Source organism: Physeter macrocephalus, chromosome 11 (genome assembly GCF_002837175.3).
Source record: "Physeter macrocephalus isolate SW-GA chromosome 11, ASM283717v5, whole genome shotgun sequence".
Lineage (NCBI taxonomy): Eukaryota > Metazoa > Chordata > Mammalia > Artiodactyla > Physeteridae > Physeter > Physeter macrocephalus.
This window is the reverse complement of record NC_041224.1, coordinates 45,764,363-45,777,644: the sequence shown is the minus strand read 5'-3', so window position 1 is coordinate 45,777,644 and position 13,282 is coordinate 45,764,363. Positions and strand designations below refer to the sequence as shown.

The window sequence follows — 13,282 nt, the reverse complement described above, 5'->3', positions numbered from 1 at the left end:
AAAAGATACCTACCCAAGCTCTGGGAGTGTGGGCCAGGCCCTTGTGTTTTGAAAAAGCACCACAGGTGATTGGTTGCATACCCCTGACAAAGAGCAGCCTCTCTCAAGAGCACATAGAGAACTCAGCCTTTCTACTGAGAGCAGACGTTAAGACCTTATCAGCACAGAGGGAAGACACTGGACCATCAGAAGGAACACCTTCTGGCCTGACTTCTGCAGTGGCACAGTGCTGTAATCTCAGTTCCCTGTTCTTCAGGGATCCTTAGTCAGAGAGCCCGCTTTCTCTGTCTCTGAACTCCTGACACTTTCTCTTTATTAGTAAAGCTGTTGCTTTAAGCGTCCCTTGAACTTATGCTTAGAGAAAGGAATTCAAATTTCACTTATAACAAGCACACATTCTATTCCAAAGGTGAACTGTATAAATTATGAACTTAGCAAAGTTTCCTTTGGTTTTGATTTTTGCTTCCTGAGAATCCTTATCCAACCAGGAAATAGAAAGTTAAAGGTCAATATTTTTTTATTGTGGTAAAATATGCGTATATGTAACATAAAATTTACCATTCTAATCGTTTTAAGTGTACAGTTCTGTGGCATTAAGTATATTCACAGTGTTGTAAGGGCAATGCTTAAATGTGGAATAAAAATTTACAACCTTGCAAAACTCTTGAAAGGAGATGAAAATGAAATTCTCTTTCTCAAGACAGAGAGCAGGGAGCTTCAGAAGGTCTTCAGTGAATTTCCAAAACCAAAATGCCTTTCATATTTTTCTTAACCTCTATAATCTCTCTGCTTGAATCATGGGTACACATAAACGTTGCGTTAGGCTGTTGATGTGAAAAGGCATTATCGTTGCTTCAAGCGCAAATGCTTACTAGGTGCCGGGCAATTGCTAAATGCTCAAGGTACAAAGTAAAACAGCAACAGCAAATCATTTTTGTCCTCCAAGAATTTCTAGTCAATCAGGGAAGTAAAAGTAAATCGTTTATAAGGGCTATAAAGAGGCATGTTCAGGGTCCTGTAGTAGCCCAAAGGAGAGACATAATTGGAGGGAGTTTCTGGGAACGCTTTCTGGAGGGTAATGCTAGAAACAAGTTTGAAGGATGACCAGATATAACTCGGCAAAGAAGTGAGACAGTGAGATGTGGAAGTAAGGAGTGACTGCCAGTTACTGCTGTATGTGTGGTCTTTGTATTCAGTATCGGGCTGCCTCTGTCTGTGGCAGCCATCTCAGTTTATTGTTTTATTTTATAGTTGGTATCAAATCTGAAGGAAGAAAATACTTTGCTGAAGCAGGAAAAAGAGGCCCTCAATCACCTTATCGTGGAGCAGGCTAAGGAGATGACAGGTAAGGCTTATGTGGGCCCAACCTACTGCACTCCAACCAACCTCAGACCAAAGGTTTATAAGTTACAACTTTGCTTAGACTGTCATCAGTAAATGGAGGCAAGCATTCTAAAAATTTGGTTGAATTAGTTGGTGAACTTGTAAATCTGGTCTCCCTATGTACAAATATCAATTCATATTAGTCAGTATCATATGTGACTTTAAAAAAATTGTTCTATATGTATGATTTATGGCTTATAGGAGTCCTGTTGTTTTAGGACCAATTCTTGAGCTAATATGTATATGGGTATATGTATCTGTATATATTATTTATTTTGCTAAACCAATGGATATTATTTTCCTAAGATCAACCACTTTTTGCCACCTTAAAAAAAAAAACACTAGATGTGGACATTTATTTCATCTGCTCTTTGTAAGATAAATTAAAATGGTGATAATTTACAAGGAATCCACATGTACATAAACATGAGCTAAGAAAATTTATATCTAAACTATAGTAATTGGTGGTAGAAATAGAAAGAAGAGATTTGATTAGAGTGAAAATATATTATATGAAAAGAATCATATATCATTATTTTTGATGTGGTATTCAAAAAAGGAGTAAAAATTTTCTAAAGTTTCTAAACATTTTCTAAAGTTTTGAGATGAGTTATCAAAACAATAATGTGTTATTAGTAATGAGGAAATTGAGGGGAACAGGTCTCTGTTTATGAGGCAAATTAACGAGGTCAGTTGTTTGAGTATTAAAATTTGGATGTCAGCTGGGGCCTCCAGAGAGAGATGATGTGAAAGCAAATTGAGATGAAAGAGAGAGCCCTCTGTGGTTTTCCCCATACTGCCCCATTCCTCCCAATCAAAGGGAATACTATATAGAAAAGAGAAGAAAATCTGGAATTAAGCCTTATAGGATAACCATAAATAAGGGATAAGGTGAAGAAAAGGAGCCAGAAAAGAAAATTAAGAGGGAAGGAGAAAACAGTCATTGAAGACATGGAAAAAAGGAGGCTAGGATGCAGAATGCAGTGGAAAAATCCAGAATGATGACAATTCTTGTAGGAAAATAGAAAATGTTATTTGATACTGAAAGATAAGAACAAAGACAATAACAGTGGATTTGCCTAAGGGAAATTTGTTGGTAGCCTTGGGCAGCTTCCACGAACTTGTGAGAATAAAAAGCAATTTACAGAATGTTATAGAGAGAAGAAATTCTTTCATTCATTTATTTACAAATTATTAAAGCCCTAGGGTAGGGAAACACTGTATTGGACACCAGGGAGGCAGTTGTGACAAGACACTTGGCAGCCCTTGCCCTCATGGAGCTGACAGAGAAAGAAATGGTGAAGCAATAGAAGCAGGCAGGGCAGATTAAGATATAGCCACAAAATATGAGGGTAAAATGGGCCATAGTGGTAGGAAGCTTAATGTTTATAAATGTGACTGGGTCAACTCATTGAGATAAAACATACAGCTGAGATTTAAGGCTTTTTTTTACTGTGCTTGATCTGCAATCAAGGGCTAATCTCCGATCTTCAGATGATGTCCTATCTAAGTGCCAGCCCCTGGCAACAGAGAGAGCAGAGTGAGGTGAGTAAATGGAAAGGTCAGGTCCCCCAGCAGCACATAAGAGTGGTAACAACAGAGGACCAGGTGTGGGGATCTTACCTGATTAGAATCAAGGGAGTAATAGGACAACAAGGGAGCTCACAGCGTTGAGAAAATGTAAGACAGAACCTGGGGACTGAGATGAGTGGAGACACTCTGTAGAGCAGTATAGCTGGGTCCGCTGAGAAGTCGCCGTTCCCCCAGAGGCTTGAGGAATGTCTCTGACTTTTGGGACAAAAGAATTTTATGAATAGCCTGAAACAGAATACTATTGGAATAAAAAATGTATAATCTAGTTACTAGATGATGACTGTGGAAGTTTATCAAGGATGTGCTGTAACCAGTGAATGAACTAGTTCTGTTCATGGAACAATGCAATAGATGATGGTTGTTGTTATTAATAAATTATTCTTTGGTCATGGTATTTTCTCTTTCCCTACCTCCACTAAGATACTCTTCATAGATCATAGTGGTGCTAAAAGTAGAACCCCTCCCAAAGAAACTGGAAGTCAGTGTCCATGTTTGTATTCTTGCATTCTGTGGAGCCATCTTTGGTATGCTTTTCCCTCTCCTTTCTTTCAGAGACTATGGAAAAGAAGTTAATAGAAGAAACAAAACAACTGGAACTCGATCTTAATGATGAAAGGCTGAGATATCAGAACCTTCTGAATGAGTTCAGTCGCTTGGAAGAACGATATGATGACCTCAAGGAAGAGATGACTTTGATGGTTGTGAGTCAAATACTTTTTGATTTTTTTTACTATAAAAATTTGAAACATATGCAAAACTAGATAGAAAAGTAGAATGAACCCCCCTGTACTCCAGGTACCCATCACTCAATCCAAAATGGTCAACACATTTCTATCCCCCATTCTACCCTTCATCCCACTCCATCCAATGTATTGGATTGTTTTAAAGCACATCCCAGAAATCATATCACTTTATTCATAAATATTTTGTAAAGTCAAACACTTTGAAGACTGGATTATAGGATAATATAAAGTCAGTGTAGCTGGACTTTGTTTTATGTATTGAATGACTTAAAGTAAAATTTGCTTATAAAGCAAATATTTATATAATCAAGTATTATATAGTTTTTGTAGTTTCAAAGATATAGTCCTAGAAAAAGAAAATTCAGCCTCTATTTGTAATAAATTGTCTTATCTATTTCAAGGACTCTTCTGCATCTGCCAAAGTACATTTTGAACTTTTAATAGTTCTGCACACCCTCCCTGTTCTACTTGTCCTGCTATCAGGAAACAAAGAGTTCCCTCGCAATCTTGTTCCTACGACTATCAACCTTAAACATAACCTAATGGCACAGATGGCCAGAAATGCTCTGAAATATATGTTATAAAACACAAGGTAATTTGGAGGGGAGTGGCCAAGATGGCAGAGTAGGAAGACCCTGAGCTCACCTCCTCCCACAGGCATGCCAAGATTATAACTATTTACAGAGCAGCTGTATATAAGAATGACCTGAAGACTAGCAGAAACTATTTTATGAAACTAAAGATATAAAAGGGAACCTCAACAAGATAGGTAGGAGGGGTGGAGACATGGTATAGTCAAGACCCACACCCCATGTAAATAACCCACAAACAGGAAGATAAACACAATTGCAGAGGTTCTCCCCAAGGCACAAGGGGTCTGAGCCCCACATCGGGCTTCCCAGCCTGGGGTTCCTGCACCAGGAAAACAAGTCCCCAGGCATCTGGACTTGAAGGCAGTGGGGCTTGTGTACAAGAGAGCCACAGGGCTGTGGGAAACAGAGACTCCACTCTTAAAGGGCATATACAAAATCTCACATGTCCAAGACCCAGCGCAGAAGCAGTAATTTGAAAGGAGCCTGGTTCAGACCCACTTGCTAACCTTGGAGAGCCTTCCAGAGGGCATGAGGCCACTGGAGCTCACTCTGGGGACATAGACATTGGCTGCAGGCATTTTGGGGAGCTCCAACCATGAGGACACTGCTGCAGACAAGTTTCATTTTGGAGTCCTCCCTCTAGCCTATTAGGGCCAGAGGTTTACCTGCTCACAAGTGAGCTGGCACCAGCCCCATGAGCCCCCCATCCAGCCACCCTGGTCACTGACCCATCCATCAGTAACCTGGGACCAGCCTTGAAACACACCCCAGGCTATGCAGCCTGCCACACCAGAACCCAAACCCACCCACCAGCCAGCTGGCAGTTATTGCACTAGGTACGACCTGGAAGCCAACTAGGCCAAGGGCCATCCCAATGTACCAGTGCATCCAAGTAGTGATCCCCACCACAACAGAAGGGCCCATGTAGCCCACATAGGGGCACCCATAGAGCATATAGATCTGGTGACTAAAAGGATGGGCTGCTGGGGCCCATAGGATGTCTCCTTCATAAGGCCACTTCTCTAAGACTGGGAATCATAAACAACCTACCTAAGGCACAGAAATAAACAATAAGCAACACGAGTAGATAGAGGAATATATTCCAAACAAAGGAACAAGACAAAACCCCAGAAGAAGAACTAAACAAAGTGGAGATAAGCAATCTACCCAATAAAGAGTTCAAGGTAATGATCATAAAGGTGTTCAGTGCACTCGGGAAAAGAATGAATGAACATAGTGATAAGTTTAACAAAGAGAAAATATAAAGAAGAACCAAACAGAGTTAAGGAATACAATAACTGAAATTTAAAAATACACTAGAAGGAATCAACAGTAGGTTAGATGTTACAGAGGAATGGATTGGTGAACGGCAAGACAGAGTAGTAGAAATCAACAATTCAGAACAGCTAAAAGAAAAAAGAATTTTAAAAAATGAGGATAGTTTGAGAGAGGCCTCTGGGACAACATCAAGCATAATAACATTCTCATAGGGGTCCCAGAAGGGGAAGAGAGAGAAAGGGGCAGAGAACTTATTTGAAGAAATAATAGCTGAAAACTTCGCTAACCTGGGAAAGAAAACAGACATCCAGGTTCAGGAAGCACAGAGAGTCCCAAACAAGAGGTTGACCCAAAGAGGTCAACACCAAGACACATTATAATTTAAATGGTAAAAATTTAAGATAAAGAGAGAATCTTAAAAGCAGCAAGAGAAAAGCAACTAATTACATAGAAAGAATTTCCTTGAGACTGTAAGCTGACTTTTCAGCAGAAACTTTGCAGACCAGAAGGGAGTGGCATGATATAGTCAAAGAGATAAAAGGAAAAAACCTACAACCAAGAATACTCTACCCAGCAAAGCTATCATTCCAATCTGAAGGGAAGATAAAAAGATAAAACAAGCAAAAGCTAAAGAATTCAGGACCACTAAACCTTTTAACAAGAAATGTTAAAAGGACTTCTCTAGGCAGGAGAGAAAAGGCCATAACTAGAAAGGGAAACTCTCACTGATAAAGGTAAACATATGGTACTGGTAGTAGATCAATCACATATAAATCTAGTAGGAAGGCTAAAAGACAAAAAAGTAGTAAAATAACCTATATCCACAGTATGTAGTTAAGGGATACACAAAACAAAAAGATGTAAAATATGATGACAGAAGCACTAATCGTGGGGAGGGGACTAAGAATGCATGGTTCTTATAATGCGTTTGAACTTGAGATTATCATATTTAAATAATTAAATATATTTGTATATGTATGTATATGTATATATGTGTGATTGAACCTCATTTATTGTTGTTTTTATGAACCTCATTGTAACCACAAACATATTATAGATACACACACACACACACACACACACACACACACACAAAGAAAGTAATCCAAATATAACACTAAAGAAAGTCATCAAATCACAAGGGAAGAAAGCAAAAGAAGAAGGGAACAAAAAAGAACTACAACAACCAGAAAACAACTAACAAAATGGCAGTAAGTACATACCTATCAATAATTACTTTCAGTGTTAATGGACTAAGTGCTCTAATCAAAAGATGTAGAATGGCAGAATGGATAATAGAAACAAGACAAATACACACACACACACACACACACACCTACACCTGTGAGAGACTTCAGTTCTAAAGACACACAGACTGAGAGTGAGGGGATGGAAAAATGTATTCCATGGAAATCGAAAAACAACTGGGGTAGCAATAGTCAGACAAAATAGACTTTAAGACAAACACTATAACAAGAGACAAAAAAGGACATTATATAATGACAAAGGGATCAATCCAACAAGAAAATATAACAGTTGTAAACATATATTCACCCAACATAGGAGCACCTGAATACATACAGCAAATATTAACAAACATAAAGGAAGAGATTGACAGTGACACAATAATAGTAGGGGACTTTAACACCCCACTTATATCAAAGAACAGATCATCCGGAAGATTGAAATCATATCAAGCATCTTTTTCCACCACAATGCTATGAGACTAGAAATCATCTACAAGAAAAAAAACTTGAAAAAGCAAACACATGGAGGCTAAGCAAAACACTACTAAACAACAAATAGGTCACTGAAGAAACCGAAGAAGTTTTTAAAATACCTGGAGAGAAATGAAAGTGGAAACAAAATGATTAAAATCTATGGACTGCAGCAAAAACAGTTCTAAGAGGGAAGTTTAATGGCGATACATGCTACATCAGGTAACAAGAAAAATCTCAAACGACATTAGTAGAAGGAGAAAAAAAAAAGATCAGAGTGGAAATGAAATAGAGTCTAAAAATCAGTTTAAAAGATGAACAAAACTAAGAGCTGGTCTTTTGAAAAAAATAAGCAAAATTGATAAACTATTAGCCACACTCATCAAGACAAAAAGAGAGAGCCCAAATAAATAAAATCAGAAATGAAAGATGAGCAGTTACAGGCAACACCACAGAAATACACAGTGTCATAAGAGAGTACTACAAACAATTACATGCCAATAAAATGAACAACCTCGAAGAAATGGACAAATTCCTAGAAACATACAATATCCCAATACTGAATCAGGAAGAAATAGAAAATATGAATAGATCAAATATCAGAAATGAAATTGAATCAGCAGTCAAAAACTCCCAACACAAAACATTTAAAGAAGAGCTAACACCTATGCTTCTCAAACTATTCCAAAAAATTGAAGAGGGAGCAGTTTCCAAACTCATTCTGTGAGGCCAGCATCACACTGATACCAAAACCAGACAAAGATATCATACACACACAAAAAAGAAAATTACACTAATGAACATAGAACATACAGGTTGGGCTGGGCTGAGGGGCTTTCAACTGCCCCTGGGGGCTGGCTTCCCTGTGGTTGCACAGATAGGTCTGCTCTCTATAAGCCTGGATGTTGGAAGGAAAGAGGCAAAAAGCTCTTTGTGGCTTCTGGCTCTTTTCCTGCACCTGGGAAGGAGTAAAGGAAATTGGACAGATCCCAAAGCTTTTGGAGGCCTTTCTGAAGCTCTCAGGATTAGTAACCCTAGAAAATCCAGGCCACTGAACCTTTCCATGTCTTCTTCTGGGGGCACCCTAGGAGTGAGGGGCCCAAACCCAGCCTTTTTTTTCCTTCTTCCTTCAAGTCATTCTCTAACCCCTTTTCCTACAGAAAGGAAGGGACTACAATTGCTTAAATTTTCTGTTCCCCACAAGCTTTCTGAACACTAGTTCATAGGCACCACATGCCATAAAAGTGTCACCTGGACTTCCTGAATTAATAACCCAAGGATCTTCCCAGGATTCTTCGAGCAGCTTCCTTGCCTCTTCCGCACACTCATCCTTCCCACTGCTGACTCCAGAGATTCAGCTTCAGGCGTAAAACTAACAGAAATTGTAGTCGCCTAAGTGGAAACCCCTCTCCCCCGACTTTTTTTTTCTTTTTTTTACCATTTATGCCCAAATACGGTGCAGTAAAATGATAATGCTATCATTAAATATATGCTATGAACTTTTTGGTAGGTTTTATTTGATTGCAACATGGAAGTCAGTTGCAGTCCTTAGAGGCTGAGGCATCATACCTATGCTTCACCCAGCGTGACTAGCCACTCACAACTTTAAAAAGCGGTCTCTGCCAGTAATCAAAGATGATTTTTGTTTGAGTATTTGGTTTTGTGACTGTGCTTGTCATGCCCTCCTGGTGCATCTTTCTCTTTCTTTGGGGAGCTCCGAAGGTGACCCTTTTGTAAGAGTTTGTTAATACAACATGGAACAGATCGTTTGGGCCTGAGAACATTAAGTCAGTGAGTGAGGATTAGAACCGAGTTAAGGTGGATGCTGTCTTAACTATGCCTAGTTCAATTATTTAATTATGTTGTGTTAACTATAACTGCTTATTTGTCTGGCAGAACGTGCCTAAGCCTGGACACAAGAGAACAGACTCCACCCACAGCAGCAATGAGTCCGAATACACCTTTAGCTCTGAAATTGCAGAAACTGAAGACATTCCATCAAGGACAGAGGTACATTTTAGACACCTATGAGTCAAAGTAAGATGTGCCCATGCTGTTACTTACAGAGAACATTTTCTTTGCTGAGAGGACCCCATTTGTCCATAAACGTAACATTTGTTTTATGCTGTTTATTCTTCATAAGTGACTTAAAGGTGCTTAATTAGCTGTGTACATACATACTGCATATATTTTTTGTCAATAAACATTTTAATTTTCATTTTTAATGTAATTTTGAGGATCAGATTTTCCCTTCTGTAATTCCCTTTTACACCTTAACATGTTCTATGTGCAAAAAACATAGCCTGTCATGAATTTATTTCAGACTGAGGTAAATTATTTGAAAAGTAAGCCCTCTGTCCTAGAATATTATAAATACCAATGCCCAAGAGTTTAGCAAAATTGCTGCCTGTTTGATGATAGTTTGTACCAATGTAATTCTCTCCCACAAAAATGCATGAAAAACAGCTTATAAATCTGCCTTAGTGTTTTGTGTTACATGGTTTGAAATCAAAATGACATGTTACTGTAACTCCAAGAGTACAGTGACTTTAAGTTAGATTGTTCCCAAACCAATTCTCAGATCTTCTTCAAATATGACATTAGTTTCTGTAATGGGTAATTCAGGCACAACTCTTCTATTTTTGTATCATATTCTGAGAGAATGACCAAGTCAGAAATAGACTGCTTCTGGCAGAACAGCTGAAAAAAATTGAATAATTCTTTCCTTTCTTGTATTAGTTCCACTTGGGATGAAAAGTTCCTCCGTCTCATTCTGTTCCTTTTAAAGAATAGTGTCATATAATTGGACTCATACATAGGAGAGGGCTAAGTTGCTGGCCCAAGGTCACAGCTTGTAAGTGGCAGAGCCAGTATTCTAACTGAGGCTTGTCTGTTCAGAGCTCCACACTCTACCTCCTTGCACTCAGGGGTTCTACACTGCGGTTCTCCAGTCCCATTTCTGTCTACAGATGACATTAGGCTGGGGACATTGATACAGCAGTATGGCCTGTATGTAGCAGGACAGAGCTTGTTCAAGTTATCTATTGCTGTGCAACAAACCATCCCTGACTTTAGTGGTTTCAAACTACAGCAATTCATTATTACTCACAGTCCTTTGGGTTTGTTTTTTTTTTTGAATTTTTGAATTTTATTTATTTTTTTATACAGTGGGTTCTTATTAGTTATCCATTTTATACATATTAGTGTATATATGTCAATCCCAATCTCCCAATTCATCCCCCCTCCCCCCACCCCCGCTTTCCCTCCTTGGTGTCCATATGTTCTCTACATCTGTGTCTCTATTTCTGCCTTCCAAACTGGTTCATCTGTACCATTTTTATAGATTCTACATATATACGTTAATATACAGTATTTGTTTTTCTCTTTCTGACTTACTTCACTCTGTATGACAGTCTCTAGGTCCATCCACATCTCTGTAAATGACCTGATTTCATTCCTTTTTATGGCTGAGTAATATTCCATTGTGTATATGTACCATTCGTCTTCTTTATCCATTCGTCTGTCGATGGGCATTTAGGTTGCTTCCATGACCTGGCTATTGTAAATAGTGCTGAAATGAACATTGGGGTGCATGTGTCTTTTTGAATTATGGTTTTCTCTGGGTATATGCCCAGTAGTGGGCATTACATTTTTAAACTCAAAACTCTTATATGCTTTACCTAATTTTTACTAGTAACAGTTTTTGTCAGGGTCTCTATTCTTTTCAAGTTTTCTCCAGATTCTTACAGATTTGAGGGGAGGGGTAACCTTTTCATTTCTATTCTCACTTGTTTTCTGTCAAGTCTTTTCTCAAGTTAAGAGATAGATTAGAGTAGGATTTGGTTCATTTTTCATCTTTTTTGAATAATGAAGTGTGAATTGTGCTCCAGAAATCACCTACAGATCTTGGATTATTGTTAGTGTCTGTCACATGCACTGACCACCAACAGTAGGTCATACACTGGAAGTCTTCTCTCAGTAATGAGGACGGCTGTTGACTGAACTAGTCATGCTTGCTGCTTGTGACTAAGTGCATGCATCTGAGATGTGGCTGGCTTTGGTTAGTGCTCTCTTTACCATGGGACAGACTGCAGTAACTCTCCTCCTTGGGACTGAGTCCATAACCTTAGCCTCAATCTCTCTGTGTTTCAGTTTCCTCATCTGTGAAGCGGCAATGCTATTATTATCTTACTTTATAGTGATATTTTGAAGATTAAATGAGTTAATTTTTATAAAACACTTGCAGCAGTGTTGATACATAGTAAGTGTTCAATAAACAAAGGTTTTTGCTCTAATAAACAGGCTTCCAGTGACCACCCTACAATTCTGACTGGGTGTGGCCAGGATCAGAAAGATGGAAATCTACACAACTAGTAATAGAAAAAGAGAGATTGATTATCAGAAGGGAAATTGTGCAGGACGTAACTTTGTACTTCGAATTACTTATGACTTGCAGGTTTGCATTTCTTCCTGCAACTACCTCTGTAATGGCCAGATTTACAAATTGCCCCTTTCAAACCAAAGGAAAACTTTCAACTCCTATGTGTAATATTCCCAAGTAGCTCTTTTTTTTTTTTTTTTTTTTTTTTTTTCCGGTACGCAGGCCTCTCACTGTTGTGGTCTCTCCCGTTGCGGAGCACAGGCTCCGGACGCGCAGGCTCAGCGGCCATGGCTCACGGGCCCAGCCGCACCGCGGCATGTGGGATCTTCCTGGACCGGGGCACGAACCCGCATCCCCTGCATCGGCAGGCGGATTCTCAACCACTGCGCCACCAGGGAGGCCCAGATAAATTGTTTTGAAACACAGAATTCTGACCTTAGTCATGTAATAATAGCAAAATTTGATGTAAAAATAAAAGATTAATGTCTCTCTAGTCACAAATCAGAAACCTGTGATTGGTTGTTCACAAGACACAATGACACCTCCATTGCTGTTTCTCTCTGAAGAACTCACTTGCCAGCTCCACTTGCCTTGCAGCCCTCCCACACTTCCAGCATCTTCGTGGTTTGGGGTTATTTTTTTGGAACCATTGCTTCTCCACGCTCTGTAATGCCCCTTTCTTAGTAGCCATTAACTAATTATATCAGTTCTGCTACTGCTATCGAGCTTTCTCATACCTGTCAAATCCAGGGAAAGCGTCACCATAACTTTCTCAGCTATTGTCAGCAGTAATTCCAGAATGACTGCCAGGCCTGTCGTGGTAATTTTGTGAACAAACTCTGTTATCTTCCTGATTTTCCTCTAATGAGAGACTGTTGCTATTTTTTAGGTTAGTTTTAAAGCTTCACTTTCTTGGAAAAGCCCTAGATGACAAAGTCCTAACAAAGGAAAGAAAGCAAAACAAAACCCCAGACACTTCCCTGAGCCAGATGGCCCAAGCTTCCTTCTTGCTTACGTGGTATAGAGAGGACAATATCTCTTTGATTATACATGTCATTAGGGATAAGAATGGGCACCATTTGGAGCTCTCTTAATTACTAATCATTATGCCTCAATTTTTGCAGTGTCAAATGTTCCTATCTATAGGTACAATGATGAAATATTATATTCATTCATAGAATGAAGGCTTCTATCATAGTGTGAGAAAAGGATTAAATAGTTAAAAGTTTTCGGGGATACATACACCATTAATAGAGGAACAAACATTAAAATACATAAGATAGAATGTTTACATTATAAATAAGCTAAAATATAAGTATTTGTGGGATGTATAGAAATGAATTTTTGTATGAATGAAATTCTGTAGTAATTTCATGTTCAGGGAAGATGTTACCTCTGTTCTACTAAGGCAGGACAGGCTTTATGGTGAAGGTCATATACCTAAACTTTTTGTTACTCTGAGCAGTACAAAAGTGGACAGATGGACTTCCTTGGTGGCGCAGTGATTAAGAATCCACCTGCCAATGCAGGGGACACGGGTTTGAGCCCTGGTCCGGGAAGATCCCACATGCCACTGAGCCCGTATGCCACAAC

General features: G+C 39.0%; 1 protein-coding gene across 5 annotated transcripts in view; it reads left to right on the top strand.

Moving 5' to 3' along the window:
* Positions 1-13,282, top strand: part of MYO5A (myosin VA) — a 223,820-nt gene that overhangs the window by 168,979 nt on the left and 41,559 nt on the right. For all 5 annotated transcript variants that reach the window (XM_055087944.1, XM_024128874.3, XM_024128873.3 and 2 more), the window contains 3 exons: positions 1,252-1,345; positions 3,529-3,677; positions 9,205-9,318. In XM_055087944.1, coding sequence (XP_054943919.1) covers positions 1,252-1,345; positions 3,529-3,677; positions 9,205-9,318 — 357 coding nt within the window. The remainder of the gene's footprint in view (positions 1-1,251; positions 1,346-3,528; positions 3,678-9,204; positions 9,319-13,282) is intronic.